Source organism: Dasypus novemcinctus, chromosome 21, assembly GCF_030445035.2.
Source record: "Dasypus novemcinctus isolate mDasNov1 chromosome 21, mDasNov1.1.hap2, whole genome shotgun sequence".
NCBI classification, from domain to species: Eukaryota; Metazoa; Chordata; class Mammalia; order Cingulata; family Dasypodidae; genus Dasypus; species Dasypus novemcinctus.
The window spans coordinates 50,082,597-50,109,103 of record NC_080693.1 but is presented as its reverse complement, the minus strand read 5'-3'; the positions used below and the strand labels follow the sequence as shown (position 1 = coordinate 50,109,103).

At 41.4% G+C, this 26,507-nt stretch overlaps 1 protein-coding gene across 2 annotated transcripts in view; it reads right to left on the bottom strand.

The window, feature by feature from the left end:
- The window catches only part of MMD (monocyte to macrophage differentiation associated), a 93,997-nt gene that overhangs the window by 25,889 nt on the left and 41,601 nt on the right, over nt 1–26,507 (bottom strand). The window contains exon 7 of one of the 2 annotated variants that reach the window (XM_004457623.4): nt 15,530–15,694. The exons of the other annotated variant lie outside the window; for it this stretch is intronic. Coding sequence (XP_004457680.1) covers nt 15,641–15,694 — 54 coding nt within the window. The 3' untranslated portion in view covers nt 15,530–15,640. Of the gene's footprint in view, nt 1–15,529; nt 15,695–26,507 lie in introns of those variants that run through there. 2 annotated transcript variants of the gene reach the window in all.

The following is a 26,507-nucleotide window of genomic DNA, read 5'->3' as shown; positions in this document are numbered from 1 at the left end:
TTACTCGGTACCGGGTGGATGGAGGGCAAGGCAGGATGCTAGCAGGCCAGTGGTGAGAGGCCCGTGGGGTCAGTACTGTCGGGTTCCAGCCAAGGCAGCATAAGGAGGCAAAGAATAGGCACTGCACTGGGGAAAGGCCCTGCGTGTATTCCTAAGACTCTTTTGCGTGTGCTGTACTGCCCTAAAAACTGAGACCCAAACCTCTACAGACCTCCTCTCTAGCACATAACAGCGTCTCTTCTTCCCAAAGCCCTGCAAGCTGGGAGTCCAGCAGTCAAGGCCCTGGACCTGGCTGGCATCTGAGCCCTGTATGATGTAAACCACCTAAACACATCCATTTGAACTCTCTGGCCTTAGGGTCTTCACCTGCAAACCAAGGGGCTGGAAAGCTCAAGGTCTAGCTCTGAGAGCCTCAGGAGAGAATATGTGTGTCCTGTTACAGCGATATTCCTGTTTTTGTTTTCTTTACTATGTAAGTAGTACCAGAATCCTTCCTTCTTTGTTTGTACCTCCATGCCCGATTCCTCTCACCCCATGAATATTCCTCCACTGGTTGTGAAGGCGAGAAGGCCTGGGAGAAAGAAGGTAAGATGCCTGGTGAATATTCTGGACATTTATTTCCTTCCAGAGCCTTAACTCTAGGCCCTGAGGAAAACAAAACACATACCACAAAGAGAAGAAATTCCCTCTGAAAATTATTAAACACCAGATGTCCAATAGGGGGTGACTAAAACAAAGCAGCTGCTTGGACCATGCTCTCAGGTCCTCCTCCTCCCCCAAGCCCTCAGGCTACAAGTCCATGTGCCTCTGTCCTGAAGGGAGCTTCATTTCCACCCCTGTGAGAAACAGCGTGAGTCCCAGCTTTAACGCTGCTGTGCCACTGATGTGGGAAGCACCCAGGCAGCTCACGTTCTTCTCTTATGGACAGACTCCTCCCTCCGCCATTCCTCTACGCAGCTGGCAAATTCTTATTCAGTCTTAGTTCAAAATGTAACTTTACCATAGTTCTTTTATTCTTAGATTCACTCTTTCCTCTGTGCTTCCATTGCACTCTGTCAATAATGAAGATGAGGATAGCTAACATTCATACATCTATAAGTGCATCTGCCAGGCACTACAGCATTTTAAGTCTCAAAATTAGGGAGAGCTGGGTTTCTTCTTCAGAACTCCTCTGTATTTATCTTGACACTCTGAATCATGTAACTTTCCATATTTCTTTTCTTTATTGCTTTGGATGCTAACAAGCTCAAAGCCAAATTTGTGACTCATTCTTATCAAGTACACTGACTCCTATAATATAATAGAAGATCCTAGCATTTTCTCTGGGTTTTCTTTATTTTTCCTACCCTTGTTTTCCCCTCACCTTGATTTTATTACTGGCTTTAAAAAAAAAAGTCATGGGACTACTTTTCGTTTTAGGTAGATAAACTCAAACCCTGTCTGAAAGAGGTCATGATACAACTAAAAGAGATAAATTATGTTGTATACACATTTTGTAATTTTCATAATAATCTTGCAACTTTCAAGGAAAGTGGAACTCAGAGAGGTGACATAACTTATTCAAGAGCATGCAACATTTAAGTTGAGGAAGCTAGGAGACAAATCTATATCTGTCTGACTTCAAAGCTCATGCTCTTGAAAATGAGAATGGTTTACATTTAGCGAGTACTTACTGCATATCAGGTGTCGTACTGAGTGTCCTATGTGCAATATCTCATTTAGCTTCACAACAATCCTAAGAAGCAGCTACTATCATTTGAACATTTTAGAGATGAGGAAAGTGAGGTTCAGAGGAATCAAATAATTTGTCCAACATTGCCCAGCTAATGCTGGTATTGAGATTCAAATGTGCATGGCCTAAACTTTGAATCTCTAAACTCTTTCCCGCATCTCTAATTTATAATAGGGGTGAGTGGAAAATAAGACAGATTTCTAATTAAGTGCTGTTGTGACTTCTTTTGAATGCTGAACTGCATGGATTATATCATAAATGGTTATCATCTGACAAATCCTATGGAGAAATGGGTGTCTGGGTAGAAATAGGTATTTCTGGGTTTCACAGTTCTTCGTGGAGCAGATGGATTAAAAAAAACACAAAGTCTATGTGCAACTCTGGATTTTAAATGCCAGCCTGAGCACTGACAGAGAGGAAGATAACTACAGAAGCCTTTGGAAAGGGCAGACCTGCTCATAGGCTCCATCTGGCGGTAAAGGTGGGAAATTGCTCTGAGAAATAAATGGACATAGAAATATGAAATTCCCTAAAGTAAATTTATTGGGCCTCTTGTGTATTGAGGGCTTAATGTATACCATCTTTTCCCTTTATATCGGCTTTCTCCTATCCAATGATGCCAATGATACCATTGATAAGAGAGATATCATTGCCTTTATTTTACAGACAAGAAACCTGAAACTCAAAGATATTAAGTAACTTGCCAAGGATTTTGACCACAGGTTTGTCTAGCCTCCCTGGGCCTTTGTTCCTCCATTGTACCAAGCAGACTCTCAAAAGTAATATTCCTCAGTAGCTCCTGCCTTCCCTAGATCCTCACAGTTGGAATCATGGATGCTCCACTCTTGACCTCAGCCATTTGTGAGATGGGCTGGAAGTATGTCAGCCATGGGCATTAACAGGCCTGGTGCCCGCGGTGCCCACACCACTGGCCCAGTCTACTGTGCAAGGCTCCTACCTTAGAAGTCAAATTTGAGGCTCCAGCCCTGAATTTCAGCCAGTTCATTGGGGTCTTGTTAGTCTATCTTATATCCATCCCTGTTCCTGGGGATAAGGAGTGGGTGGATCCTCTTCCCTCAGTCCACTCATTACTGATGAAATGCCATCGTGCTTATACAGGAGCTAGCCCTGAACCACACCATCACTGCTTGCCCTCTGAATAGGATTTGGAACACAGGTATCAATGATTTCCCACACCTCACCCAGAGCTATCTGTTAACTTCCCAGGTTGCCCACAGTGGAACAAGCCACTGTAGCTAAGCCAGCTTTCCCCAGCCCATGCTCTTCATGGCCTTAGATTTTTTCCCTTTCTTCCTCAGGGACAAGATTGCTAAGGTTTCAGATGAATTTTCGTGCAATTGATATTGAACTTTGAGAAATGTGTGGATAGATGAAAGAGGGGCTAGAAAATTGAGGACAGACAGTATTGTTCCAATTTTCAAAAAGGGGTACAATGAATTGTGATAGTTCAGACTCATAAGTATAACATTCTTAGGAGCAAAGACATGTGAACAGTAAGGAAGAGTGAATAATAGTTGGGGAAATACATTATGAATAAATCATGTAAAATTAACTAACTTTCCTTTTCAGAAAAAAGTTTTCTTACTGGTAGATTTTGAAATGCTTGGGACACAGTTTGGAAATGGATAAAAATTCCAAAACTAGTCAATGGAGTAAAAGGCTCACTGGAGGTGGTTCCACTGAAAGTGGAGCACTGAAAGCCTGTTTTGCTCTGACATAGCCAGTAATGTTATCTATAATTTATAAGAAACTAAAAAACAAACAAACAAACATATTTATCAAAGTCAGGATTGACAATTATTTGACAGCTTGGAACAACAATGAAGATAAAGCAATGAAATTTAATAAGCATAAATGAAATGCCTTTAACCTATCTAAAAATAATCAAATACAGGAAGAAGTAGCCAGTAGTTCATGCAAAACAAAACAAAGAGCTCCAGGGGGTTTGGTGAACCCAGCCAAGTATGAGTATGCACTGTGATGCAATTGTTGGAAAGAACTGTAACGGACATTCCAACGTCTGGAATGGCAGAAAATCTGAATCTGCTCTTTCATAAAAGTAATAAGAACACTGGCAAAAATAATTCTGAATTAATGTTATTAGAATTCTGGAAATTAACCAAAGCCTTGCAACAATCTGAGGAGTGTTTATTCAGGAAAAGCAGCTGAATCTTGGTAAGAACAGTGCGCTTGTGATGTTTTAACTTGCCCTATTCCCATTTTCTTCTCTTCAATGTCACAGTAGCCTTAAAACCCAAAAACCATGATATTGTGAAAAACAGAAGTCTAGCAGCCACTCAGGAGGTAGAACGGATTTGGAGCACCTCAAAAGCCCCATCCCCAGAGAATTATCACTATTTGCCTTGTCTGGAAGTTCCCTGGAAATCCCCACTCCCAGGGCTTGTCTTTATTTGACCTGACTCAGGGCTTGCTCAATGTGAACAGCCTTTTCCCCAGGGCATTTGTTAGAAAGAAAAAAAAAATCACTGGCAACTGTTTAACATGCAGCTGCCTGCTGCCTAAGACAGATACAACATTTGGGGTGAACAACAAGAGGCTGACCAAAAACGGAAAAGCTCAGGAATGAGATATCTACAGAAGGCTTTGAAAAGCTCTGATTCCTAGGAATCTAGAAGGCCATATGCCAGTGCAGGGCTGTGCACATGCACAGGAAAGACCTGAGAAGGGTTTAATATCTCACCTTTGACTATATGTAAGGCTCTGTGAAAGCACGAAATGAAGTACAAGGCAGCGCTGTAAACTGTCTGCTAAATCATTGGAAGCATGCCCAAACACACACGCAGGGCCCCTTGCAAAACATGGGAAACTTCTTAGTGTAAGGGATCTAAAGAAATCTCCATTCAATCATTAGCTGACCACTAACCAGAGTAAAGACTTCAGTGGTCAAACAATAAAGACTTCACAGAATTATTTCAGAAAAGTCACTAAACACAAACAGCAATAATAGCAACAACAGTAAATAGCAACAACAACAAACCTTGGGGAGGAGAGGAATCTGATTTCCAGAGTTATCAAATTAAATTATTTTAAATGTCCAGTTTACAACAAAAAACCATGAGACATGAAATGAAGCAGGAAAGTATGGCCATAAACAGGGAGTAAAAGCAGAAACTGGTCTGAGGAAGTCCAGATATCAGAATTCCTAGACAAAGATTTTAAGTCAGCTATTAAAAATACCTTCAAAGAAATAAAGGAAAGTAAATCTATCTAGAGAACTAAGGAAAGTATGAGAATGATGTCTCATCAAATAGAGAAATCAGTAAAGAGATAAAAATGATTAAATAGAACCAAATAGAAATTCTGGGGATGAAAATCACAATAGTCAAAATGAAAAATTAACTAGAGGGGTTCAACAGCAAATTTGAGCTAGCAGAAAAAGAATCAGTGAACTTTATGAGAGGTCAGTTAGATCCTGTTAGAGGAACAGAAAGAAAAAAAAAGTGAAGAAAAAAGATCAGAGCCTCAGACAACAGTGGGACACTATGGAAGTATACCAGCATATGCATAACAGGAGTCCCAGAAGGAGAGAAGAGAGAGAAAGGGGCAGAAGAACTATTTGAAGAAATAAAGGTCAAAAACTTCCCATATTTGATGAAAAATATTAATTTACACATCCGAGAAGCTCAACAAAATTCATTTAGGATAAATTCAAAGAGATCCACATCTAGGCAAACTGTCTAAACAAACTATCAAAAGCCAAACCCAAAGAACGAATCAAGAAAGCAACAACAAAGAAGAGACTCGTCACATACAAGAGAGCTCTAATAATAATAGATGGACACAGCAAGACATAAGGCTATAGAAAACACCAAATGGTAGAAGTAATCCTACCTTATCAGTAGTTATAGTAAATGTAAGTAGATTAAACATTCCTATTGAAAGATAGAGATTAGTAGAAAGCATAAAAAATAATCCAACTATATGTTATCTACAAGATAAACATTTTAGATTCAAAGATGGAAAAAGCTTGAAAGTAAAAGGATAAAGATATACCATGTGTTGGGGACTGAATCATGTCCTCCACAAAAAAATATATTCGTGTCTTAATCCTTGTCCCTGTGGGTGTAAACCCACTTGTAAACAGGACCCTTGAAGATGCTATTATCAGTTAAGTATTGTAGACTTATTGTGAAGATCTTTGGAGATCTTATTTAGTTGTGGCCAAACTGAATCAGAGTGGGACTTAATTCACATGACTGGCAATCTTATAAAGAGTGGAAATTTGTCTGCAGTCAGTCAGAAGTCAGAAGCCAAAAGTCAGTGGAAAATAGAATAGACACAAGAAACAGAGACAGCCATGTGATGGACTACTGCTGGATTACTTGCTTTGGAGAAAGCAAGGCCTGCTGATACCTTGAAGTTCACTTGTAGCCTCTAAAACCATGAGATGATAAATTCCTGTTGTTAAGAAAACCAGTGTGTGGTATTTGTCATAGAAGCCCTTGCAAAGTAAGACACCATGCAAACAGTAATCAAAAGAGAGGTGAGGTTCACACTCACAAGGATGCCTGTTATTTAAGAAACATAAAATAACAAGTGTCGGCAAGGATGTAGATAAATTGGAATTCTCATGTATTGCTAGTGGGAATGTACTTCAGAGAATAGTTTGGCAGTTCCACAAAAAGTTAAACATAGATTACCATAAGATCCAGCAATCCCAATTCTAGGTATTTACACCAAATAACTGAAAGAAGGGACTCAAACAGAAATTTATACATTGGTGCTCATAGCAGCATTATTCACAATGGCTAATAGGTAGAAATAACCTAAGTGTCCATCAACAGATGAATAGTTCAAACGAAACAAAAAAATATATACATACAACGGAATATTGTTCAGTCAATAAAAAGAATAAAGTTTTAATACATGCTAAAATATGGATGAACCTTGAAAACATTATGCTAAGTGAAATAAGCCAGATACAAAAGGACAAATGTATGATTCCAACTATATGAAGTATCTGGAATAAGCAAATTTAGGGAAGAAAGTAAATTAGAGGTTAATAGGGACAGGGAGGAGGGATTATAGGGAGTTATTGCTTTATGGGTACAGAGTTTCTGTTGGGGTGATGGTAGTAAAACATTGTGAATGTAATTAATACCACTGAGTTGTACACTTAAAAATGCTTGAAATGGCAAATTTCATGTTATATATATGTTGCCACAATCTAAATAAATAAATAAAAATAAATAAATTGGGAGTGGCTATACAAATATCAGAAAAAAACATGTTAAGTAATAAACTCCAGGCTGCATTCATGGGAAGAGAGGAGACAGTTCTCTGTCAGCCAGGCTATCTTTGGACTTGTGCCTTGAAAGAAACACTATATTTTGAAATGCACATTGACAAACTTGGAGGTTCCAGAGGAAAATAACAAAGGTGATGAAAAGGATTGAAAATAATATGTCTAACACTTGAAAGAGCTGGGAGATGTATAATCTAGAAAAGAGAACACTTTAAAGTGACCTGGCAGGATTCAAAAAAATCTAAAGGGCTTCCGTAGAATGAGGTTAAATTTTTATTTAGCTTTAGGTGATGGAATAGATAGAAACCAGAGGTACAAGTGACAGAGAACGCATTTTAAGCCCAATATAAGATTGTCTATGAGTGAAAGAAGTAAATTCTCTGTTCCTGGAATTGTTCAAAAGACCCTCTATCAGGGATACTGCAAAGAGGAATTGGGTGAGCAGGTTGAATGGAGGGTACTCTCTTGCCTGCGTCACACAGCAGAAATGGTATTTAGCGACATGGCTGGCATTACTCTTACTGCAGCTCTTTTACTTTAGAATGGCAGAGGAAGCAATCTCTATAACAGTTCTTTATTTTTTAAGGTTTATTTTTTATTTATTTCTCTCCCCTTCCCCACTCCCCCCCCCCCCCCCCCCCCCGTTGTCTGCTCTCTCTGTCCATTCGTTGTGTGTTCTTCCATGACCACTTCTATCCTTATCAGCAGCACCAGGAATCGGTGTTTCTTTTTGTTGCATCATCTTATTGCGTCAGGTCTCCATGTGTGCGGTGCCATTCCTGGGCAGGCTGCACTTTCTTTTGCGCTGGGCGGCTCTCCTTTTGGGGTGCACTCCTTGCACGTGGGGCTCCCCTGCGTGGGGGACACCTCTGCATGGCAGGGCACTCCTTGCACGCATCAGCACTGCACATGGGCCAGCTCCACACAGGTCGAGGAGGCCCGGGGTTTGAACCGCGGACCTCCCATGTGTTAAGCAGATGCCCTATCCATTGGGCCAAGTCCACTTCCCTATAATAGTTATCTTTTCTCTAGCTTTCTTTCTTTTTTATAGGTAATTATATTGCATAGGGTCCAGTTGCAGACCTTAGAAACCACTCTAGACGGTTTTAAAAACACAGGATTTATTATAAGCTATTAGGTGATGTATTAGTCAGCCAAAGGGGTGCTGATGAAAATACCAGAAATCTGTTGGGCTTTATAAAGGGTATTTATGTAGGGTAGAAGCTTACAGTTACTAGGCCATAAAGTGTAATTTAGTGTAATCTACTTCCCTCACCAAACTCTGTTGCTATGTGTTGGGGCAAGATGGTTGCGGACATCTGTGAGGGTTCACGCTTCCTCTTCTTCTTAAGGCTCCATGGTCCCAGCTTCTTCCATTATCAGCTATAGGCTGGGATAAGTCTCATCCCTCCCCCAGGGCTTGTTCCTCTTCCAGCTCAGCTGCTCTGCTCTCTCTACAAGGTCAGCCATAGACTATCAGGCTAATGGCTTGTCTCTCTTCCCAGGGCCTCTGCTGTGTCTAATGGAATCTGCTCTCCTTCCTCATGTATCTGCTTTTCTGTGTGTTTACTTCCCAAGGCTCCAATATCAAAACTCCAACTTTCTCTTCTGCTGTATCATTTTCTCTGTGAGTCCCTGTGCACCAAGGGGGCAGGGATTCAACATCCTACTGACATGGCCCAATCAAAGCCTTAACTCATTATTTAATCAAGTAAAAGTGAAACATCTGAACCTGATCCAATCTAAAATGTCCAGGGGAACAGACCAGTTTGCAAACATAATCCAATATTTATTTTTGGAATTCATAAACAATATCAAACTGTTACAGGTGGATTACTCAATGGTTGAAGAATCTGATTTGTACAAACAATTCTCAGACCCCAGAAGGATTTTGCCTCTGCCAGGACCAGTGTGGTGGTTTGGAACTGTATGTGCCCCAGAAAAGCATGTTCTTAAACTTAATCCATTCCTGTGGGTGTAAACAGGACCTTTTGATGAAGTTGTGCCAGTTAAGGTGTGGCCCACCTCAATCAGGATGGGTCTAACCCTATTACTGGAGTCCATTACAAGCAGAATGAAATTCGGACAGAGAGAAAGAAAGGAAGCAAGAGTTGAAGATCAACAGAACCTAGAAGTGAATAGAGAGTCTAGGAGAGGCCACCATGTGCACTGCCATAAGACAGAGAAGCCAAGGACCAAGACTCACCAGCAGCCATCTCCAGAGTGCCAAGTTTTGGGAAAAAAGCATCACCTTAATGGTGCCTTGATTTGGACTTGTACCCAGCCTTAAAACCATAAGCTAATACATTCCCATTATTTACACCAGCCTCTTGCGTGATATTTGCTTGAGCAGCCAAAGGAAACTAAAACAACTGGGAAACTGCCACTGCTACTGCCGGTAACCAAATCAGGAAGCTGCTGACCGTAGAACCACATTACTGCCTCTGCTCCTTTCAAGATGACTTTGGGCAGGAGATGCGCTTAGTTGGACCTTGATGATTTGTAAGATTTGTGTGACTTTCAGCAAATGATCAAATTACCTGAACCTTCATCTCCCTGTCTGTAATATGGGGATAATCAAATCTGTTAAGACAACTTCAGGAAGATTCTACACAGATCCATTGAGATAAAGAATGAAAGTGCTTTGAAAATGGTTAATTTCCATACACATATTTATGTTGTATTGTCCAGTACATGATAGGTATCACCCTACTATTTTGTTCAATTTAATCAAATAAAATGGCTGCTCTTGCAGTTAGATATTGCAGTGAGAATACACAGTAGTGACGCTGTGCAAAAGTCTTCCTACCTGTGTGCTTGTTGGCAGATGACTTTTCACTGGTAACTGGAAATACAGTTGGATTTTTGGAGGGGTTTCAAATATGGATAGTTTGGAAAACAGGCAAAGACACTTAGAATCCATAAAATAAAAAGAGTAAGAGCTTTGGAATCAGATACATTTGGGTTTGAGTTGAGGCCCTGCCATTTCTTAGCTCTGTGATCCTGGGCAAGTAATTTGATTTTTCTAGATCTCAGTTTCCTCATCTATTAAATATGATGATTAAAAATGCCCACCTTATAGAGTTTTGGTGAAGAATAAATGTATACATATTGTATATGTATGTGTGTATGTATATGTATATGTAGTATATATATGCCTGGCACATAAGATACATTTAACAAATAATAGCCTCTCAAAAACCCTTCCTCCTCCTTTCTGCTCCTTATTTATTTCTGCCTCCATTTACAATCAGTTGCTAAATCTTCTTAGTTCTTCTTTCCTAACTTTTGTAAGAATTAGAAAATCCTGGCAAAAATCATGACTTCCTAGGTCCATCCTAGGGCTTCCAGGTTTAGGACCGGGTCAGGCTAGGTTTTTCTGGGAAATGAGTGGCAAATGTGATTTAAATTTAAGGACAAAAATCCAGGATTAATGCCAAAGACAGGACTCAGACCTTGAGCCTGTACTAGTGTGAGGCCATGGACAGACTGCCAAGGAGGGCAGTAGAACCCGTGCAAGTAGAAAGGAGGCGTGTGCACGGGCTGCAGTTGTGTCTGAGCAAGAGCGCCCGGGGCAGCTGGTGTGAAGGCACTTGGGTCACCTTTGTGCCCCCATTTTCTCCATCCTCATAGCCATCCTTTATCCTGAGCCTTCATCTATTCCCTTTACTGTTTGGTCCTCTGCAAAAGTGTTTAAACTGTGTTACACCAAGATGTTTCCAAGGTTCTTCCACCATTTGATTCAGTTTTTCAAAACTATAGCCAACTCACCATTTTCTGAGCTGTTAGAAAGTGAAAAGGAGGCCTAGTAGATGGAGACCCAGGTTACCAGCTCCAGTTTCAAACAGAACAGCTTCATTTTTATTTTTCTTAAATATTGGCTTTCTCTTAAAATCTGGTTTTATTAAGAGTTCTGCTACATTAACAAAGTTCGACTTTGCACTGGGCTCTTGCAACACTGCCTGGGGCGATCCTAAATTTTACCACTCTAAATTCATCATGCTAAATGCCTTCGTCATTAAGTTACTCACTCTGTGTTCCACAAGATCTGTTGACTTTTTGTCATTCTCTGGTCAAAGTGTTAAATTCTTAGCTAGACTCTGGTGTCCTCTTCAATCATAACTAAAGGAATGGGACGATGCCTCACGCTGTTTAGAATCCCTAGGGCATGGCAGGCACTTAGTAAGTAAATGCTGACTTACTAGAAGTCAGTACCGATTGCTCCTAAAGGGAACGTTTGCAGCCTTTCCAACTGCTAGAACAGCACCTTGCACACAGGAAGGGTTCAGTGAATGCTGCCACAAATAGAGAATAGGCATTCTCCTCAAAAGCACACTTTTTTCACAGCTAAGCTTACAATTTAGGGCAATGACCTGGCAATGCTTAAGCAGGGTCCTGAATTTCTATTTTCTGTGAGAAATGGTATGGTGATGTTTAGGAAGCATTTTCAATTTCCATGTTCCGATGTCTGGATAGCCTACAAATGTTACTGCTCAGATGACCTAAAGTCCCCTGAGTGCAAAGTGCTTCACCAGTACACTGGCTCTTGGTGCCCCCTTGTGGCAATTTGTCACTATGCAGAGACTACCAAAATGAATACTAGAGCTACCATTTACTGGGTTAACTGAGCCAAATACCATACTAAGCATTTTCTATGGATTAGCTCATTTATCCTCATCACAATCCCCATGAAGTAGTTATTATTGGTTTAATAACTTGTTCTAAGTAACATAGCTGACAAGTGGCAGAATAGGGACTTGAATCCAGACAGGCTAGCCTAGAGTTCATGCTTTTAAACCCCATGCTGTTTGCAAAGAGACATTATGGAGGGTAAATAAAGATGGATCATTAGGTGGGACTTCTGGAATGACAAAGTAAGAAGCTTGGCAGATCTCCCCACCAAAATAGAAATTTAACTGCTGAAAAAAATTTTTATAGACAATTATTGAAATGGAAACTGTCCTAAGGGCATACAACAAAAGCAAAACATTCATTTAAAAATATCTATAAAATCTTGTTAAGAAAGCAAACTTCTGTGGCATGTGGGCCTTGCCCCACTGCATTACCTTCCCCATCAGCTTTGTGTTACAGAAACCCTACCTAGGACATGTGTAGCCAAGAACACTGAGACTCCCACTTACCCCAAATCCCAGTCTGGGGCTAGTGTCACCCTAGAAGGGGCAGGATGCTGGTGTTTCCCATTCACTCCTCCCCCAGCAAGTTGTAGAGGTTCTATTCCTGATAGGCACAGAGGACCAAAGTCTCCCTTCCCTTCCAGGCTCCACCTGTAGTGTGGAAGCTCTATTCCAGGCAATGCAAGCTGAATACAGAGCCCTGATTGCCCTCACCCCAGATCACTTGTGGGGCAGAGATTTTTATATAGGAAATATTTACAAAGTTATGGCAAGGTTTAGGGAAACAGAAGGGGAGCATGCAGTAACCACAGGGCTAGAAACAATGGTAAGCTTTACCCTCCCTGGACCTGAATGGGCCAGGGGAGGAGTGGTTCTAGAAACCCTGAGAGAAGACCTGAATGGAGAAGACTCCTAATATGAGCTGCAGAATTTTGGTAGAGAGACATAGTCAACCCACTGCAACTCTTTAGGGCTAAAGCTGGGGCCTACGCGCCCGATCCCTCACTTTCTTGACATCCTCTCATTTCCTGCAGGAGCAGCCCATTGGCTGAACCCAACAGGAAACCAGAGGGCAAGTGAACCAGGTGATGACTGAGTCAGCCTTCCAGGGCATAGAGTAGCGGAGGAGAAGGCCAGAGAGCAGATCTGGAGGAGTGAAGGAGGATGTCCAACACAGGCTCTGAGAAGTAGATTCCAAACAGGCAGGGGTAAAACCTGGAGAGAGAGAAATTATGGAAACTAAAGAAAGTTTAGTGTATTAAGAAGAAGAAAATTATCAGCTGTGCAAAAATGTTGCTGAAAGCCTGAGTAAGAACAGAAAAGTGATCATTAGAGACAGAAAGGGCAAGGAGAGAAGTCATTGGAGACTTGGAGTGGTGAGGGCAGAGGCCAGACTGAAATGCATTCTATTGTGGAGAGAGAAAGTGTAAACATGAAGAGAGGAAGTGGAGATTTGGGTGGATAATGTATCACTGAATTGAGCATAAGGAGTAAAGAGAATAGAATGGTAGTTATAGAAAGATGTGTGGTCATCAGAGCAATTTTGTTAGTTTGTTCAGTTTTAAAAATAGGAGCTCTTGGACCATGTCTCTGTGTGGATGAGAATGATCTAATTAAGAATGGTCAATTAAGGATGTATGATAAAGAAGGGTCATTGCCTTCAGGACAGAATAAACCCAGTGTATATTTAGAGATTAGCCTTTCAGAGAAGGAGGATGATACTTTCTCCGTAGGACTACTGGGAAAAGAAGAGAAGATTTATGCAGACATGACTCAAGGAATTTGGTCAAGGAAAGACAGTAGTACTCTCATGTAATGAGTTTTAATTTAACCATCAACTCTTACTTGAAACAGGAGATAAGGGAGAGTAGGAAATTGAGGAGTGAAGAAAAAGTATGAATATATTAATATCTCTAGAGAGAACAGGAGATCAAGCTAACCAAAGAGATATAGTAGGGATGCCAGGCATTATGATGTACCCATTTGGAGTGAGTTTTCATTAGATTTAAGTGACAATAATTTGCTCCATTTTTGTGCTTTTCAACAGCCATTCCTGGAGGTCCCAGTGTTTGAATAGAAACTGCTGAAGATTATGAAGTGAATGTGATGAAAGGAAAGAAGGAAAAGTTAAAGGTAGTGGCAAGGGGGTGATGATAAATCAAAAAGTGAAAGTGGTGAGAAAGCCACAGCAGCAAGAAGCTGAAATCAACAAAACCCAGAAGAGAAGGGAAAAACTGGCAGATGCCAACACATGCCTTGCCATGTGGCAGAGGAGCCAAGGATTGCCTGCAGCCAGTCTCCATGAAGAAAGCATCACTTTGATTTGGGCATTTTCTAACCATGCCAATGACCACAAGACCCCGGTGGCTGTTCAGAACCCCTTTCCTGTGTGGCCTGCTCTGGTCCTTTTGTGTTCCAGGTGCCAGGGCTGAGGAGCCCAGGGCCAGCTTCTCATATCCCAGCAGTAGTGGGATTAATAGGTTAGAGGCCACTCTGAGGCTGAGAATTCCTTACAAGATGGGAAGATGTGTTCTAAAAATTGGATCTCTAAAATCATGATTTTGGAAAGGGTGCAGGCTTTTAGAGATGATAGCCTGGTAAGTGGGCATGGGCATATGGGCTGAGGTAGAGTTGAAGTCAAGGAGCTGATGGACAAGGGTGCTGGATTAGTAAAAGTTATTAAGACTGATGGCATGGATTACAATAGACCAAAGACCATGAACCAGTTCCTAAAGTTGTCAGTGAAGGAGGGAAAGTGACAACTGAGGAAGGGGAACTGGAGGTGTATTAGCTGATGGGGTGCTGATGCAAAATACCAGAAATCTGTTGGCATTGTAAATGGTATTTATTTGGGGTAGAAGCTTACAGTTACAAGGTCATGAAGCATAAGTTGCTTCCCTCACCAAAGTCTGTTGCCACGTGTTGGAGCAAGATGGCTGCCAGTCTCTGTGAGGGTTCAGCCTTACTCTTCCTCCTCAGGCTCCATAGTCCTAGCTTCTTCTTTTCTCAGCCATAAATTAGCAGAAGGCTTGTGTCTCTCCCCAAGGCTCATTTCTTTCTGAGCTCTGTTGCTCTGCTCTCTTCACAAGGTCAGCTGTAGATTATCAGGCTGATTCTCTTCCCAGGGCCTCTGCCATGCCTAATAGAGACTTCTCTCTTTCCTTATGTATCTGCTTCTCTGTGTACTTACTTCCCAGGGCTCCAGCATCAAAAGCCCCACTCTCTCCTCTGCCGTGTAGTGGCCCAATCAAAGCCTTAATCATATCTTAATCAAGAAAAGTGAAACCTCTGAATCTAATACAATCTGATATGCCCAGAGGAACAGACCAGTTTACAAACATAAATCAATATCTATTTTTGGAATTCATAAACAATACCAAACTGCTATAGGAGGTAATGTAAGACAGCTGGGTTTCTTATTGTAATTGTGTTTTTGTTTTAGTGTTGTTTTAATAGGAGAGTAGAGGAATAATTGTTGGGAAGTAGCAATGGGAAGCAAGGTGTACCCCATCCTACCATCTGACCCTTGACTTGAGGGAGAATAAGAGGGCACACAGTAACCTCAGATTTCAACAGATTTCAAGACGAGGTGTAGTCAATACTCAAGAGAAGTGTTTGAAAATATAGGTGGAACTTGCTGTTCACTTAATGGAAGTTCTCAGTGGCAGAGTGGTAGGAGTTGGGAGGAAGAAAAAGAGTAAGGGCTCAGGGGCTGCTTAGATGAGGGGATATGTAAATATGCTTTATTATTATTATTTACATTGCTAATACTGCTGCTTGCTTGGTAAATAACTTACTATATATACTATATATACTATATATATATGTCAACTCCTCCTACCCACCCCCCGCCCCCAACAAAATAACTACAGGGAATCCCCTAGTCTCTGATTTTTAATTTAATTTCATTTTTTAGCATTTTAAATGACTTCTACTGCTCTTTGCATGTCTTGAGTTCTCTTTGGTAGTCTGTGGCTTTGATTCTGCTCAGCCCAGCTGGTAAACAAACCACAAGGAAATGTATTCGGGCTTCATTCTGTGCTAAACAAAAACAAAAAAAGAGAATCCGTTTCATTAGCACACCGGGACCTGAGGAGAGGTGAGAATTCTCTGGAAACAAAAGTACAGGAGGCCTAAGAGAGATGTCAGCCAAGACCCACAAATTAAATTTTACTTCTTTCCAGACCTCATCTAAATCGAAGTTCCTGTACTATACAAGGCTCTCTGGTTACAAGGCTGAAATTGATATTTGGATTAAAGGTAATGTGAGGATGACTTTTTTTTTCCTCAGGTGGAGAATGGTTTTGTTTGGGGAAAAATAGCAGGCAACTCAAAGGAGGTGCTAAGGTTCCCAAAGAAAATGAGAACAGGAGGGTGTGGAAGAGAAAATAAAATAAATGAACACAAGCAAGACTGTGCTTGTCTACATAGGCCCAGCCTGCCCGTAAGTGGAGACGGAACTGTTGCCAGCCATCTGGCGTTCGATTGCCTGAGCCTAGAAACTAGCTGGGATCATAGGGTCCTAGCTTGTCTCTCTTCACCTCCTCTTGCTAAGAAACCCTTACAACCATTCCCCAGAGCCTTATTTAAAGACAAATTAAGTGAAATAATATATTCAATGTACCTAGCACTTAAGGAAGGTTATTTTTCTTCCATATCAATTACTACAGAAACACAATGAAACAATGGACAACACAAATCATTCTGATTTTTTCCCCCTGAATTCTAAAATTACAATCACCACATTACTAAAATTGTTATTGCTATTGTTGACTCTTTAAATTACTCTCTTTGCCGTGGGGTAGAATTCAGTGTGAAATGAATCTCTCCTTTGCCCCAATACAATAAAGTCTAGTTAGAGAAGCAGAAGGTGGTCTCACAGCAGTAATAAGAATAAACTACCCTTTATGGAGAGGCTACTGTATGCCAGGTGAGGTGCTTGACATAAAACATCCCCATTTTTCCAGCAACTCTGTGAGAGAGGCGTCAATCTCCCAATTTTCCAGATGAAAAACGGAAGCATAGAAAGGTTCTATTACTTGGCCAAGCCCATGTCATTAGTTATCAAATTCATAAATAAAGGTTTTGTTGAACTTCTGTTGTATTATTGGCAAAGAATGTAAACCTTTGATATAATCCTAAGAAGGATTTTAAAGCTCTATGAAATTAGTACCTAGCCTGGGTCATTGTCATCAAATACAAGAGGCATAGGGTTCAAAGTGATAAGTGGATATTCATGTATATTTATTTTTCTTGAATGCTTATGATTTTGATCAAAAGATAATTTCAGTGACAGGAATCTGCCTGTCTGGTTTGAACCTTTTGTGTACCCCAAAAAATCCTGTTCTTAAAGCAAACCCATTTCTGTGCTTATAAATCTATTTTATGTGGGACTTTTCAGCTATAGATTCAATTACGGAACCTTTTGATTAGATCATTTTTATTAGTTTAGGGCCTTTGCTAGATTGTGGAGCCCAGGGTGGGTCCTAATCCTCACACTGGAGCCCTTTATAAACAGAGGAGAGATGAGCAGAGCTGCCTTTTTTTTTTTTTCACCCTGTAATGTCGGGGAGGACTCCAGGATTGCCCCCAGGCACAGAAAGAAAGAGAAAACCCAAGAGGCCAAGAAAGAGGTTTGAGCCTGGAATCTGTAGAGCAGCCACAAGCTGAAGAGACCAGCCATATGCCTGAATGCCTACAGCTGAGCTCAGGGAGAAAGTGAGCCTGGAGTAGAATGTTGAGATCAGCTGCCATTTTGCCTTACCACATACACATGGCAGGAGTCCAGAATTGCCAGCAGCTGACTTTGGTGAGACAGCATCTTTGATAATGCCTTGATTTTGACATTTTCACAGCCTTAGAACGTAAGATTTTACCCTAATAAATTCCCATTATAAAAGCCAACCCATTTTGGTATATTTTGTATCAGCAGCCTGTCCTTCGCCCTCATCTCCTCATTCCCTTCTTTCTCTCTGAGCATCTCATTCATGCTTAGGGCTCTAACTACCAATTATATTCTGATGATTTCCAAATCTTTAACTATCATTCAGTCTACTTCCTGAGTGCCAGACCCATATATGCCTAACTACTCATTAGACATCTCCTACTGAGGGTTCCAGAGGGACCTCAAACTCAACATACCCCTAACTGAACTCATCCTACTTCATCCCAAACAAGCTTCACCTTGTATAGTCCCTGTCTATCTGGAGAGCCACAGTAGGAACCTGGAAATTGTCAAAGATATCTTCCTCTCCCTCTCTTGATATCTCTGATTGGCTGCCAAGCCCTGTAGAGAAGAGGTTCTTAGAGTGAGTCCCTGCACCAGGAGCAGCAGCAGAAACATCTGGGAACCAGTCAGAAGTAAAAATGCTTGGGCCTGACTCTAGTCCTGCTGAATCAGGATCTCTGAGGGTGCAGTCCAGCAATCTGTGTTTGACAAGCCCTCCAGGTGATTCTGATGCATGCTAACGTTTGTGAACTACTGCTGTCATTGTCTCTCCTTAATATCTCCCTCATACTCCATTCCTGAAGCCCCTGTCTTAAGGCAAGCCCTCATCATCTCACACTGGACCTATTCTTTCTCAACGAGTGATCCCTGCATAAAATTCTTCAGTGTACCCCAATGCTTAAGAAGCACTGTCCAACACAAATATAATTTGAACCACATACGTAGTTTTTAAAATGTGGCTACTAGAAAATTTAAAAAGTAAACAGAAATAGGTCACATTAATTTTTATATTATTTAATCCAATATAACAAAACAATATCATTTCAACATGTAATCCATATAAAAATTATTAATGAGATGTTTTCATTCTTTTTGTCATGCCAAATCTTTGAAATCTGGTATATATTTTACACTGACAGCACATGTCAATTCTGATGCTAAACTTTCACTGGAAATACTTGATTGTATTTAGATTTCATTCAGATGAAGATGTACTTATCTAAGTTGTTCTAAACATAACTAAAAGTTTTTGAATAACTGAACTGAGTACAAGTTTTTTTTAATTTAAATTAATTGAAACAATAACTCCTCAGTTGGAGTCACAGTAGCCACATTTCAAATGCTCTATGGTCACATGTGACTAGAGGCCACTGTTTTGGGTAAGCATGGGTTTATAAGGTCCTCCATGATCTAGCTTCTCTCCAAGTTCTTGAGTCTCATCTCTATCCTTAACCCTTGCTGCACATCAGAATTCAATTACACAGAAGTGCATTTCCCAAGACATTCCATGTCCTTCCATGCTTCAGGACCTTGTCCCATGCCACTTCCCCTCCCTCAATTGCCCTTAAGGTCATTTCCCCACCCATCTGGCAAATGTCTACAAATTTTTTAGACTCAGTCCAAGAGGCACTTCCTCTATTAAGCCTCCTACTTCTGCTTCCCAAGACCAATATCTCTTTTGACCCACCATCAAACTCGGTATCAGTGCCTAAGAGACCTCCCAGATGGCTGTATTTCACTCACTTGTTCTCATGTCTCCCCTTGCTACAGAGGGGGTTCCTAAGACCTTTTGGTTCTTATGATAAACATCATAGTCAAGCTGTCTTAGTTTCCCATTTGCTAAAACAAATACCACACAGTGGGGTAGCTTAAACAAAGGGAATTTATATCTGGGTCACAGTTTTGAGGACAGGAGAAGTCCAAAATTGAGCAGTCAGCAAAGTGATGCTTTCTCCTTGAAGACTGTGCCACTCTGGGGCTGGCTGCTGGCGACCTGCTGGCTGCTGGTCCTTGGCTTTTCTGTCACATGGCAGTGCACATGGCGGTGTCTTCCTCTGGGTTCCATTGACTTCTGGCTTCCTTCTATGGATTCCTCTTCTGTGACCAATTTCCTTTGACTATAAAGACTTCAGTCATATTGGATGAAGGCCCACCCTCATTCAGTTTGGGCACACCTTAACTAATAACATCTTCAAAGGTCCTATTTGCAAATGGGTTCACACCAATAGCACCAGGGTTTGGGACCTGAACATACTTTTTTGTGGTGGACATAATTCAATCCCTGACAGTCTAATCACTTTAAAGCCTTGTGTTACTCATCTCTTTTTTGTATCCCCAACACCTAGAACAGCATCTAACACTAATAGACATTAATAAAATGTTTGTTGAATGAACAAATAATTAATGCCCAGCCTTGTTCCTTTTTATCATGGCATACTCCCCTCCATGGACCTGAAGGACAGCAGTTTAGAAAAGCTGAAGAATTGCAGTCTCTTATTGTAATTCTCACATAATGACAATTTCCCCAAATGTCTAGAAGTGAGGGGCTTTTTGCCTTGTTTTTTCTTCCTTACCCAAAGGTAATAAGATCCAGTGAAAAGAATTTAGAGATAGAAGATGTTTAAATTCTGGAGATTCTTGTCATTCTCTGGTTTGCCTGGGTCAAATCCCTTTCTCTCTCTAAACTTTGTTTTCCTCATCTGTAAAATAGGGGATCATAATACCTTATTCATGGGTAAAGGCTGGGTAATGCATGGTCAGTGTAAGAGTGAGGCAAACCTATCTATGGTCTTATTATTTTTTCTCAGAAGATAACCAGTACAGCCTGGAAGAGAGAGATCACCTCCTTTGACACATGAAAAATGAACTAAACACATGGATGAGATCTCTGATGAAGACAATCAACTTCCCCTCTGTCTGTCCTGCTCTCCTCTTTATACAAAGTTAAAAAAGGGGAAAAGATGCTCCTTTTTACTTTCTTTGGTTCTGATGTGTCACCAGATCACTACATTTGTTTTTATTCCCCCAATGCCTCTTGCAGATAGATCACTAGATTAAAGGTCTCTGGAGTCCAAGTTGGGACTAAAAGGAGAGAGCAACACTGTCAAATTATTGGTTCTTTTTTTCTTTTTTAAAAAAATAGAAACAATGTTTTATTTGTAATCTTTTTTTTTAAGATTTTTTATTTATTTCTCCCCCCCCCCCCCACCGCCCCCTGTTGTCTGTTCTCTGTGTCCATTCACTCTGTGTGTTCTTCTGTGTCCGCTTGGATTCTTGTCAGCAGCACCAGGAATCTGTGTCTCTTTTTTGTGTGTGTGTGTCATCTTGCTGCATCAGCTCTGTGTGTGCAGTGCCACTCCTAGGCAGGCTGTGTGGTTTTTGCAGGGGATGGCTCTCCTTACGGGGCACACTCCTTGCACATGGGGCTCCTCTATATGCAGGACACCCCTGCGTGGCATGGCATTCCTTGTGTACATCAGCACCTGCATGTGGGCCAGCTCACCACACATGCCACGAGGCCCTGGGTTTAAATCCTGAACTTTCCATGTGGTAGGCAGATGCACTATCAGTTGAGTCAAATCCACTTTCCAAATTATTGGTTCTTAAGCCGAACATCCTAGTCCTGGTGTAAGTTGTAATGATTTAATGGAATACTTGTTGAGCCAAGCTGCCTTCTCCCCACTTCCATCTCCCAAGAGGAAAAGAGGAAATGCAAATAAGAAAGCTGATGGTGAGTGTACTGATAAGGGGGCCTGCTTTTCCATCTCCTCAGAGTCAGCTTCACAGGCAGTAGGGATGATAGTACCTGCAGATAAACGTGGGAATCCAAGAGTAGAGGAACCCTGTCCTGATTCTTAGCTGAGACCTGTGGAATGTGTAGGTGTTCCTCATACCCCTGAGACTGGGAAGAGAAGGCAGAGACTGCTGTGAGAGAGTCTGAGCGTAAAGAGGACCTAAAGCAGTCACCCTGTGTTTTCTGTGGCACCAACACAGTGTGGGAGAATTCCCCAACATCCTGTGTTTCCAAGAATGAAAATGAGAGCCATTTGGTAGAGCCTAATGGTGTCTGCTTTGTGATGAAGTAGATGGACAGAGAACCACACCTGAGAATCAGTGCAATGGTAACGGGACATCTGTGTATCAGATGCCTTCCCCACCAAACCCCAACTCAATGCTGTGACACGTAGAACTCAGATGCAGTCCTGGTGGCTGAGTTGGGGGGATTGGGGGGTTGGAGGAAGAATTACCTGAACTGAAGAAGAAAACAGAATTGACTGAGACAGCCTGGAATTGGCTTGACTAAGGGAGGTGGGAGAGGGAAGGCTCAGTTCTTCTGATTCTTTGTTCCAGACTCTTAGGTAAAAAGACTTCAGAACATATGTTTGGGTTAAAAGTGCTATCAGTCAACAGAAAGAGCTCCCAATGGCCAAAGTTAGAACAATTTTAACAACAAAATAAATAAAGTTGGCTTGGATTATAATCCAATATATAAAATAATCAGTCCTCACACACATACACACATACATACATACATAAAATGGGGGATAATAGCCAAATCTTCCATACAGAAGAACTGTAAATAATTTACAAGATACTCCATTCTCAAGGAGGTGGAGCATAACACCTCACTCCTTAAGTATGGGCTGTGTGGAGTATCCTCTTTCCAAAGAATACAGAATGGAAAGAGGGAAAACGAGTAACTTTGTAGTAAAGAAACCTAACAAACACCCCCTCAAGCCAGGTGGTGGTTAACATGCACAGTGATAAGTCATATTGATAGTATGTACCCTTAATATGATGAAATGGGAATGGAACTTTACCTTTGTGGTCTTCCTCCCCCAAACCTGTAATCTAAGCTAATCAGAGAAAAAACATTAGATATATCCCAATTGAGGGAATATATTGAGGGTCCCCAAGACCACAGGCAGGCTCAGTGATCCACTAAAGGTACTCATGGGACACAGCACACAGTCACACTCATGACCAAGACTGATTACAGGGAAAGGATACAGTACAAGATCAGAAAGGGGAAAAGACACATGGGCATGGTTAGAGGAAATCAGGCACAAGCTTCCAGACTCCTCTCCCAGTGGAGTCATAAAGGACGCACTTAATTTTTTACATTAAGTAAAAAAAGTAAGGGAATATGAATAAAATATGAAGTTTAGTTAATAATACTACATCAATATTGGTACATTTATTATGATAAATGTACCATTTTAGTGTAAGATGTTAATAAGGAAAACTGAGTGTGGGATATATGGAGTCTTTGTACTATCTTCACAAATTTGCTGTAAATCTAACACTATACTAAAACTAGAGGGTTATTAAAAATAAAGGAAATTAAGATAATAAAGATGAATTGCACAAAGAAAAAAGTGCGTGTGGAGAAAGTGGCCATGGTGGCTGCTGGGTGTGGGGAATGGGAGGAAGAGATGAGATGTGGAGGTATTTTCGGGACTTGGAGTTGTACTGGATGTTGCTGCAGGGACAATTACCGGACATTGTGTGTCCTCCCATGGCCCACTGGATGGAATGTGGGAGAGTGTGGGCTATGATGTGGACCACAGACCATGAGGTACAGCGGTGCTCAGAGATGTATTCACCAAATGCAATGAATGTCTCATGATGATGGAGGAGATTTTAGCTATGGGGGGAGGAGTGGGGTGAGGGGGTGGGGAGTATATGGGGACCTCATATTTTCTGAATGTAATAAAATATAAATAAATAAATTTAAAAAAAGAAAAAAGTGCAATAAATTTATTGATACCATAATAAGGGTGAGAGTGGGAGGAAAGTGCTGTACAAGGCTTTATCCAGTTTTTCCAAGAGTCTGTAGGGTTTACAGCCAGTCTGGTTGCAGACCAGAAAAGGATTTTTATTCCTGACTCAACTATGCCACCTCCCTGGTGCCTGGCTGATCTTGGATGAACATGTGTTCCACACCATTTTCTCTAGACTCTGCTCCCCTAGATCAATAAACCTATGTATATCACTTTGGTTGTTCAGCTGGTTTGTTTGAAATGTGACTGAATTTTCCAGTTTATTTTCAGAGCCATAAAAGAGTGAGAAATTTGAGTCAGAATACCTTTGAGTATGTCTCTATTTCCTCATTTGTGAAATAGATGATGGTCCCTGGTATAGTATAAGATGGTATAAGGTATGTGAAAGCTCTCCACGACATAGAAAGAGCTGTGAGGTTTTGGAATACCCTTATCTTTTGGGAGACTACAGCTTTCTGCATCTTCCCCCCCTCCATTCCTTCCCCCCAGCAATTTAAGCAGCCCTTTGGATTTTTCACTCAGCTCAGTTCAACAGACATTTGTCAAATATCATTAATATATCAGGCCTATTAAGAAGCGTCTCAGCTAGGAAATGGCATCTCTGGAAATGCAAGAAGATGGAGAAATTGAAGTTTGTCAGGATCCAGACAGAAAGAGTTGGGTGTAGCTAGGATAAGCTGCCTGGGGTGGGGATGATAACCCCAGGAGCGATCCTGCCTTTGTTTGTAGGGCATTGAAAACCCAAATCAAAACAGCCTGAACAAGTTGTTGGCTCACCTAACTGCAAAGTCCAGAGTTAGGTGGGCTTCAGGGTTCAGTGATACTGTGGCTAAAAAACAGAATCAAGGACTCCTTTTTTTCTTTTTCTGTTATTATCTAGAATGATGGCATTATCCTAAACCTAGCTCCCATCAGGGTACTGGGATAGCTGCCAACATCAAGTGGAGCTGTGAGCTTTCATGTTCATAAGGGGCATGGGGTGGGGAGGGAAGTTAAAAAACTAAAGGGGAAGCAGATTTGGCTCAACTGGTAAGAGCGTCCACCTACCATATGCGAGGTTCAGGGTTCAAACCCAGGGTCTTCTGACCTGTGTGGTGAGCTGGCCCATGCACAGTGCAGATGTGCACAAGGAGTGCTGTGTCCTGCAGGGTTTCCCCAAGTAGGGGAGCCCCACGTGCAAGGAGTGTGCCCCTCAAGGAGAGTCACCCCACACAAAAAAAGCACAGCCTGCCCAGGAGTGGCTCTACACACACGGAGAGCTGATGTAGCAAGATGATGCAACCAAAAAGAGACACAGGTTGCCGGTGCTGCTGACAAGAATGCAAGTGGACAAAAAACACACAGCCAATGGACACAGAGAGCAGAAAATGGGGGTGGGGGTGGGGTGAGGGGGTGGGGGTGGGGGTGGAATAACTAAATAATAAATCTAAAAAAAGGACAACAAAAGCCACAACCCAGGACCTTGACCATCCTATCTTAAATTAGCCACTCGCTATCCTATCCCCAGTCTCTTGCTAATTACTAACCTTGTATTATTTCCTTCACAATCTGAAACATTATTTATTATTTTATTTTACTTATTATTTATTTGTATATTTACATGTTCACAGTATAGCTTCCCCTCTGGAATATAAGCTCTACATTCACCACTGGTTCTTAAACTGCCTTCAAAGGAGGGTAGAACTCTTCTTAGACCCATAGGAGAGAGGCTGAGCCAGCGACGAGGGGTTTTTCTTCTCTATTCTCCTCTCTATGGCCATGTTGCTTGCTGTCAGCATCTTGAGTAAGAGGACCCCAGGTGGCATTTGGACGGTCTTTAAAATAAAGGCTGCAATGAATGTACCACACTAATGAAAGAAGTTGTGGATGTGGGAAAAGTGGGGGGTGTGATATATGGGTATTTCCTATATTTTTTTAATGTAACATTTTGTGTGATCTATGTATCTCTTAAATATATATATATATTAAAAAATTAAATTAAATTAAAAATTAACAAGAAAATAAAAAGGTAGTCAGGGTCAGGGTAGTCTGAGTAGAAAAACTGGACTGTTGACCAGAGGAGCTTGGGTAAAGCTGAGAATACAAAATTGATGGACTAATTGTCTTCGAAGTGAGGAGGAAAAGTGGGTAGCAGGTGTAGAAAGAAAAACTTTTCATGCAATTCAGGATCTTGCAGCTTTACTGAGCAATTCATGATTAGGGCAGCATCCCACTCAGAAAGCTGAAGGGATTTCCATCGAGGGAGTATGGAGGGGAGGCTGATATAGGACAAATGCTGAGGCAAGTGAGAAACATTCTAATTAGCTGATATTATATTTCCATTTTACATAGGGGGGCCGTAAAAAGTGGGGAGCAGGTATATATTGATTAGCAATATATAGCAGGTATATGTTGGTGAGCAGGTATATACTGATTAGTACATATTGATTAGTATGCTTGTCCAATATGATAAGCCTCCCTCCTGGACTGAAACTGGCTTATCAGCAGGTGATGCTTATCTGCAACCCCATAGAATGTGTTCCATTTTCTCAGAAAGCTCCTCTAGGTCAATTGTTTTTGTCTTCTAGAAAAGCCCTTTCCAGAAAGTGGTCATTCCCGGCAACACCCAATGCAAGTGGCTATTTATTTTACTTAACACAGGGTTGGCAGTCAAGTGGGTGGAAAGCAAGATGACGGGAGGTGAATGGCTTAGGCTAGAGTCTGAATACAGTATAGGCATGGCAGAGCTCCTGCCATGCACACCATCTATAGCAGTTTCATATTGGTTGTGAATTCCAAAAAGAAATATTGCATTATTTGGGCATGATTATGATTATGATTATTATTAGGGCTTTGATTAGGCCACATCAGTGGCCACCATGGGGGCGGGCACTCACTGAGAAAACGACAAGGCACAGGTGTTAGTTGGAGTTTTGAGCTGGAGCCCGGGGAAGTAAGCACATAGAGGAATGGAGCAGCTGAGCCCAGAGAGAATTGAGCCCCAGGGAGACAGACAGAGCTGGTCACCTGATAGTTTATAGCTGGCCTCAGCAAGGCACCTGAGCCCAGAAAGAACCAAACCCCAGGAAGAGAGGAATCCAGGAAGCCTGAACTCTTGGCAGACGTCAGCAGCCATCTTGCTCCCACATGCGACAATAGACTTTGGTGAGAGAAATAACTTATGCTTTATGGACTGGTAAATGTAAGCTTCTACCCCAAATAAATACCCTTTATAAAACCCAACAGATTTCTGGTATTTTGCATCCACACTCCCTTTGGCTGACTAATACACCATCCATCTATATTCCTGAGCACATTAACTACACTTTTGCATGGCAATGCTCCAAGGGTCCCATGAAATATT